Source organism: Portunus trituberculatus, chromosome 10, assembly GCF_017591435.1.
Source record: "Portunus trituberculatus isolate SZX2019 chromosome 10, ASM1759143v1, whole genome shotgun sequence".
In the NCBI taxonomy this organism is placed as follows: domain Eukaryota; kingdom Metazoa; phylum Arthropoda; class Malacostraca; order Decapoda; family Portunidae; genus Portunus; species Portunus trituberculatus.
In genome coordinates, this window is record NC_059264.1 from 4,693,520 (window position 1) to 4,700,126 (window position 6,607).

General features: G+C 45.1%; 1 protein-coding gene across 1 annotated transcript; it reads right to left on the reverse strand.

Annotated features, from left to right (window-relative positions):
- Window positions 1-6,280, reverse strand: LOC123502098 (alkylglycerol monooxygenase-like). Its single transcript, XM_045251291.1, has 9 exons — window positions 6,068-6,280; window positions 4,469-4,599; window positions 4,220-4,371; window positions 3,679-3,778; window positions 3,024-3,217; window positions 2,330-2,481; window positions 1,780-1,914; window positions 1,533-1,646; window positions 1-712 (listed from the first exon to the last, which is right to left on the reverse strand). The coding sequence occupies exons 1-9, from the start codon at window positions 6,179-6,181 to the stop codon at window positions 437-439; spliced, it is 1,368 nt and encodes a 455-aa protein (XP_045107226.1). The 5' UTR covers window positions 6,182-6,280; the 3' UTR covers window positions 1-436.
- Between the last annotated feature and the right edge of the window lie 327 nt (window positions 6,281-6,607).

Here is a 6,607-nt window from a genome sequence, read left to right on the forward strand (position 1 = left end):
TTGTTTGTTTTACCTATATGGCATGGATACATCACATAGAGACGTGCATAAATTCTCTCTCTCTCTCTCTCTCTCTCTCTCTCTCTCTCATTATTCTATACTAACGAAATGACGTAGCTTGAGATAGAAACGACCTGGTACATTATTCTCTCCCTCCCCCCCCATCTCTCTCTCTCTCTCTCTCTCTCTCTCTCTCTCTCTCTCTCTCTCACTACTAAGGCTACATGATACACAGGCCACAGCAGACCAAGAGGTGGCGGCCAGTCAAGACACGAACGCATTACATTACTGCCATTTAGGACTTCAGTGTCGGTTAATCAAATGACTCATAAAACTGAACGGCAAAGGGTCAATTCATAAGCACCTAAGGTCAAAGTAAATGATCGACGTGACCTTCCTTGTTTCCTGTCACACGTATTCTGACAAGCAAGATAAACTATTCTGCCTTCTTTTCCTTCCTGTCAGCCAGCTGGAGCACCTGTGTCCTGACGAGCGGCCACAGGAGCAGACTGGCGGTGTTGGTGATGGTGAGGGCAGTGACGACGGGGCGCCAGGCGAAGAGAGGCAGCAGGTGACACAAGGACAGCGACACAAGGAGGCGTACTGGTTCCAGCCACAAGAAGCCGCGGTGAGCTGTGAATATCCAGCCCAGGGAGCCGCTAGAGAGGAACAGGTAGGCGAAGTGTAGCAGCCCCAGATCCCTGCTGACTGTCTGCAGGAGGAGGAGGAGGAATACTTATGGATACATTGGAAAAACAGACACCAGAAGACGTGGCGGCCTGCGACGAGGGTGTCTGTCTACTAGAACTACTACTATCAAGTGGCGAGGAGCCTACTACCATCACCATAAAGGGCATTCGATTCCCCGTTTGTCCACGGATACAGGTATCGCTCAGGTATATCACCACACAGACGGCAACGCCAGCCAACCCTTCTCCGCCACCAGGAAAAAGAAGAAGAAAAAAAAAAAACTACGTGTGGCAGAACAGGATAGAAAGAGTGAGTGAGCGACTAGAATAAGGCGCCAGGATAGAAAGATGAAGGCTCCTCCCCACCCATCTCTCCCTCCAGCAACGTGTCTGCAGGAAAGAAAGTCAGAAAAGAACACCCAATGTCCCCTTAAGGAAGAAAGAGATATCGAAATTTTACAGGACAGAATGAAACAAGAGGAAAGCACTACCCTTAACTATCCATACTGATGACCTAAGCTGTGAGGGGAAAGAGGAATAGAAGAAAGAGGAGGAGGAGGAGGAGGAGGAGGAGGAGGAGATAATAAGTTCGAGATAGGAAGAGTAAAGGAGAAGGTATCGGAAGAAAGACGCGAGATGGAAAGGTGAAAAAATGCCAAAAAATACAAACCAAAACACACATGATCAGCAAACCCAACCGCCTCAAGGCCAGATGAGGACACTAACTGGCAGAAAAAAACCCTTAACTCTTGACAGCCATTTACAGGACGAGGGTAAAGATAAAGGAGGAGGAGGAGGAGGAGGAGGAGGAGGAGGAGGAGGAGAAGGAGGGGGACTACTCACCGACATTCTTGTACTCATGTCATCGATGCCAACCATGAGGAGGAGGCAGTGCAAAGTCACGTACAGGCTCACCACGGTGGAGGATTCAAACTGGTGCTTCTTCCTGCCGCGCACCTGACATACAAGAGAGCCACTGTTAATATTGTCTCTCTCTCTCTCTCTCTCTCTCTCTCTCTCTCTCTCTCTCTCTCTCTCTCTCTCAACAAAGAAAACGGACATATTTCAAGACAAACTCAAGAGAACTCACATCAGGGATCTCGTCAGGGTTCCCAAGGCGGGGCTGCCCTGGGGACCACCCTGGGCCGTATATCAGGGTCCTCAGCTTGTCCCCGGAGGTCTTGGCGGCGGCGAACCGTTCCCACAGCGCCTGCCAGGGATCGATCTGAGTACAAGAGGGAGAGAGAGAGAGAGAGACGGAGTAAAGGTACTAAATAACAGCATAACAGTTATTGCTATTACATACACCACAAAGACTCTCACAAGAATTACAGCAGTAGTAACAGTAGTAGTAGTAGTAGTAGTAGTAGTAGTAGTAGTAGTAGTAGTAGTGGTAGTTGTATCATTATTATTATTATTATTATTATTATTATTATTATTATTATTATTAGTAGTAGTAGTAGTAGTAGTAGTAGCAGATGCAGCAACAGCAGTAGTAGTACATAATAATTATTGTCACATTTTATAACCCTCTTTGGCCATGAAATACTAACACTAGTCTGAGCAGGAGACAGGACTATGTAGGCTCAGCAGGAATGTAAGAAAGCAACAAGAGCAAGAGTGTGAACAGTAAGGCTCACCTCAAGACTGATGAAGTGGTTGGTGTCCTTCTGGTCAATGACTCCATACACGAGCTCCTCATCCTCTCTCTCCTCGGCGAACGTTCCAAACAGGCGGTCCCACACGATCAGGAAGGCCCCAAAGTTCTTGTCGATGCAGTACTGGTTAGCGGCTACAGGAGGGCAGACAAGGTGAGGCGAGGTGAGGCGAGGAGGGATGAGGCGAGAAGAGGCGGGCAAGACGTGGCGGGATGAGGCGAAGGAAGGTGAGAGGGAGCGGTGTGATGTGAAGGTGAAACAGATTGTAATGTGTATTGAAATATGGATGGATAAAATACAAAGATAAAACATTTCTTTTTGTCTTTTGGTCATCTGGTTCATCTGTTCTATGAGGACTAGGGCACTGCCTCCCAAGGACCCGTCCACACCAGGGAACATTTGGTAATATCTGAGAGACATTGCGGAAACAAGAAACATCTGAGAAACATTAGCAACACCTGGAAAACATTGGCGAAACAGTTTGGAAAAAGATAAGGAAGTGCACAAATACAGCTTTCCAGATAAAGTATTCAAGGATGTGGTGGATGCAAACTATACACAAGAATCTAAAGAAACAATATGATCCCTTGGCACTAAGACGAGACGGACCGACCTGAACTAGTCCCTGACAAACACAGAGATAAGCAGGCGAGGCAAGGCGCGGCGCGTACTGTACCATGGTGGACGCGATGGTGACTGGGGGTGACGAAGACAAACTCGATGAAGTGGCCAAGGACAGGAAGGATCTTGTGCATCTTTGGCCACAAGCTGCTGTGAGTCCAAACTGTGGACATTAGATTCAGGTGACTGTGAAAGATGTATAGAGGAGGAGGCACGCCCAGGAAGGCAAGGGGAATGTAGTACATCCACCTGAAAATTGAACAAAAAAACACCAGAGAATTAACCCCATGAATACCATAACGCGCTTCTTCATTCATTTGGCTTACTATTTGGTGATTTCAAACACCTTCAGAAACTCATGTGGGGAATTGAAATAATGAAGACTGTAACCATTAATCTTCTGACATCCATAGATCTCACTAATGTCAATAAAATGGCCCAATCGCACACAAATCTCAAGGTAAAAATGTCCCAGTATTGAAGGGGGTTAATAGAATGTTATGTAAATTTCGTGAAGGATGAACAAAGGAGGAAGCGCAACCAGGAAGGCGAGAGGAAGGTATACACCCATCTGAGAATTAAGAACACATGAGAGTTATTAGAATGTTACTTATATTTATTGACAGTTCGATATAAATTAGATAATAGACACTACTACTTGTATACAACTATTACTCCTACTACCAATACTTATAATGTTTACTAATTACTTGAAGGGTAACATGGTGATTGATATCCGAGCAGCCACTGCCGTGTTGAGGTCCTCGCAGCTGTGGTGGAGGTAATGGGCCGCCCACATGAAGGAGATCTCTGTAGGGAGAGGGAAAGGTTGCAGGAGGAAAGGATGCAAGTGGTAAGGAGAATGGTTGGAGTGAAGGGAAATAGTGAGGACGCAGTTAGGGAGAAGGAAAGTGGTAAGGAAGTAATTGATGAAAAGGAAAGTAGATAAAGGAAGAAAGTGGAGACAAGGAAAGTACTCAAGAAATAACTGGAGGGAAGGAAAGTAAAAAAAAAAGGAATATTTGGAGAAAAAGATGGAAGGAGGTAAATGGAGGAAAGAAAAGTAGTAAGAAGTAAATAGAGAAGAGGAATGTAATCAGAAAGCAGGTAAGAGTCAGTTGTTAGAAGAGAGTAATACGGTAATTAGAAAATGAAAAAAATATTATCCATTGAGTATAGAGAAGCAAAAGATGTATTTATCTGTCTCTTACACACACACACACACTCTCTCTCTCTCTCTCTCTCTCTCACCGTGCACCATCCTATGCCACCAATACGTGCAGAAGTCCACACCAATCACGCACATCACGTAGGTGGTGATGGAGTCGAAGGGCAGACTGAGGAGGTGGTGGTGGTGGTAGATCCAAAGATAAGCAGTCAACTCCAAGCCACGGGACACAAACCTAGCGAAGAGTTATGAAATGTGTGTATGTGTGTTTAAGAGTGTATTTTGTATCCATCACTTGCACAACTCTCTCTCTCTCTCTCTCTCTCTCTCACCTAAAGAAAGCCTCAGAAGTGTATCCCACAGTGACGTTAATGAGAGCTATATTGAAGCGAAAGTTCTTGTCGCCCACCACCGCCATCACCACCAGGTCCAGGAAGATGAGCAGCAGGAAGTAAGGACGCGCCTGTCACGAAGAAGACGCCTGCTGCAATACTTTCCAAGGGTGTTAGGAGTCTTAGAGTGTTTGTGTGTGAGCACGAGGAGTAGGATGAGGATAAGGATAAGGATGAGGAGGATATGGAACCTTTTGGATATCAAGGTATTTACTATCGACCAATCTGTTTTTTTTATTTTTTATTTATATAATATGAACTTTTCACGGGAATTTCTGGGCTAAAGGGGATACTATTTGTGGTACCTCCTATCTCAAAGCCCACCCGCTAGGAAACCGTTGCCACGAGTGAGGAAGCCCAACCTACACTCGGACCGTGGACAGGATTCGAACCCGTGCGCTTGGAGACCCCTCGGACCCCAAAGCGCGCATGGTTCCACTGCACCACGGCGAACAAATGATATACGTCATGGAAATGGAAAAAAATCAAGATGGTTAGTTAAACATGACCGCTTGTTTCTAAATCCATGTTGTGATTCGTTTATTATGTTGTTACTTTTCTAAGAATGCTGCGACTTTATCTCTCAAAACTGTCTCCATTAGTTTACTTACCACTGAAGTGAGGCTGATCGGTCGATATTATTTAGATTGGGTGGTGGAGGAGGAGGAGGAGGAGGAGGAGCAGGAGATGAAGGAGGAGGAGGAGGAGGAGGAGGAGGAGGGAGGGAGGGAGGGAGGGAGGAGGGAGGGAGGAAGGAAGGAAGGAAGGAAGGAAGGAAGGAAGGAAGGAAGGAAGGAAGGAAGGAAGGAAGGAAGGAAGGAAGGAAGGAAGGAAGAAGAAGAAGAAGAAGAAGAAGAAGAAGAAGAAGAAGAAGAAGAAGAAGAAGAAGAAGAAGAAGAAGAAGAAGAACAACAACAACAACAACAACAACAACAACAACAACAACAACAACAACAACAACAACAACAACAAATAAGGAAGAAGAAGAAGAAACAGAAAAAGAAGAAGAAGAAGAAGAAGAAGAAGAAGAAGAAGAAGAAGAAGAAGAAGAAGAAGAAGAAGAAGAAGAAGAAGAAGGAAAAAGAAGAAGAATGATCAAGTTAGGTAAGGCTCCATTAGGTAAGACACGGTAAGGTCAAGTAATTAAGGTCAGCCTAGTTTTGATACAGCCAAGAAAGGCGAGGTGTGCCGAGGTGACATTAGGAGTATATTCGCTTCAGTAAAGATAAGAGATCTAAGTTAAAAATGAATGAAAATAAAGTTAGTCTAAGCTCAGTAAGGTTTCGTATGATTAAATTAACTAGACAAGATAATAAAAACTAAATTAGGAAATGTTATGATAAGTTCAATAGTATTTTCAGTTAGGTTAGTTTAGGTTAGGTAAGGAAAGTTAGAGTTGAGGCTTGTTAGATCAGATTAGGTTAGGTTAGGTTAGATTAAGTTCAGCAAGGTCCAGTAGGGTAACATAGGGTGAGGCGAGGCAGGGAAGGATGAGGCGAGGCGAGGCGCATTAAGGAAGTAAGAACAAGACAAACTTACCCACAACAACACGTCAGGCACATCCTTGAGACTCTGCACGTAAGTCTCCTCGGGCATCAAACCATAGAACATCGCACGGAGACCGATCAGGGTGACGTTTCCTGCAGCGGCCATTGTAGTGAGCGAGTGGAGTGAGGAGAAATAGCAGGACTGAACTTCTCAGGTGTAATAATTCTAATGGTCGTCCGAAGTGAGAACAAGACTTAATGAATCTCTGCGGCTCGTCACCTTTCTTATATGCCACGCGCCTTATCACCTCTTTACGTAACTGATCACTCCATGTATTATGGAGAACACCACGATAAGAGAGAGAGAGAGAGAGAGAGAGAGAGAGAGAGAGAGAGAGAGAGAGAGAGAGAGAGAGAGAGAGAGAGAGAGAGAGAGAGAGAGAGAGAGAGAGAGAGAGAGAGAGAGAGAGAGAGAGAGTCACAAGTGTACGATACAGCTGTAACCAGTTAATACCCATTGAGAGAGAGAGAGAGAGAGAGAGAGAGAGAGAGAGAGAGAGAGAGAGAGAGAGAGAGAGAGAGAGTGAGTCAT

Excerpts from the sequence above, each read along its gene's own strand:
- LOC123502098 (XM_045251291.1), bottom strand. The coding sequence starts at position 6,181 with ATGGCCGCTGCAGGAAACGTCACCCTGATCGGTCTCCGTGCGATGTTC. Across the intron at positions 4,600-6,067 it reads TGCCTGACGTGTTGTTGTGG|GCGCGTCCTTACTTCCTGCT; the intron begins GTAAGTTTGTCT and ends TCTTCGTGACAG. Across the intron at positions 1,915-2,329 it reads ACCACTTCATCAGTCTTGAG|ATCGATCCCTGGCAGGCGCT; the intron begins GTGAGCCTTACT and ends TCTTGTACTCAG.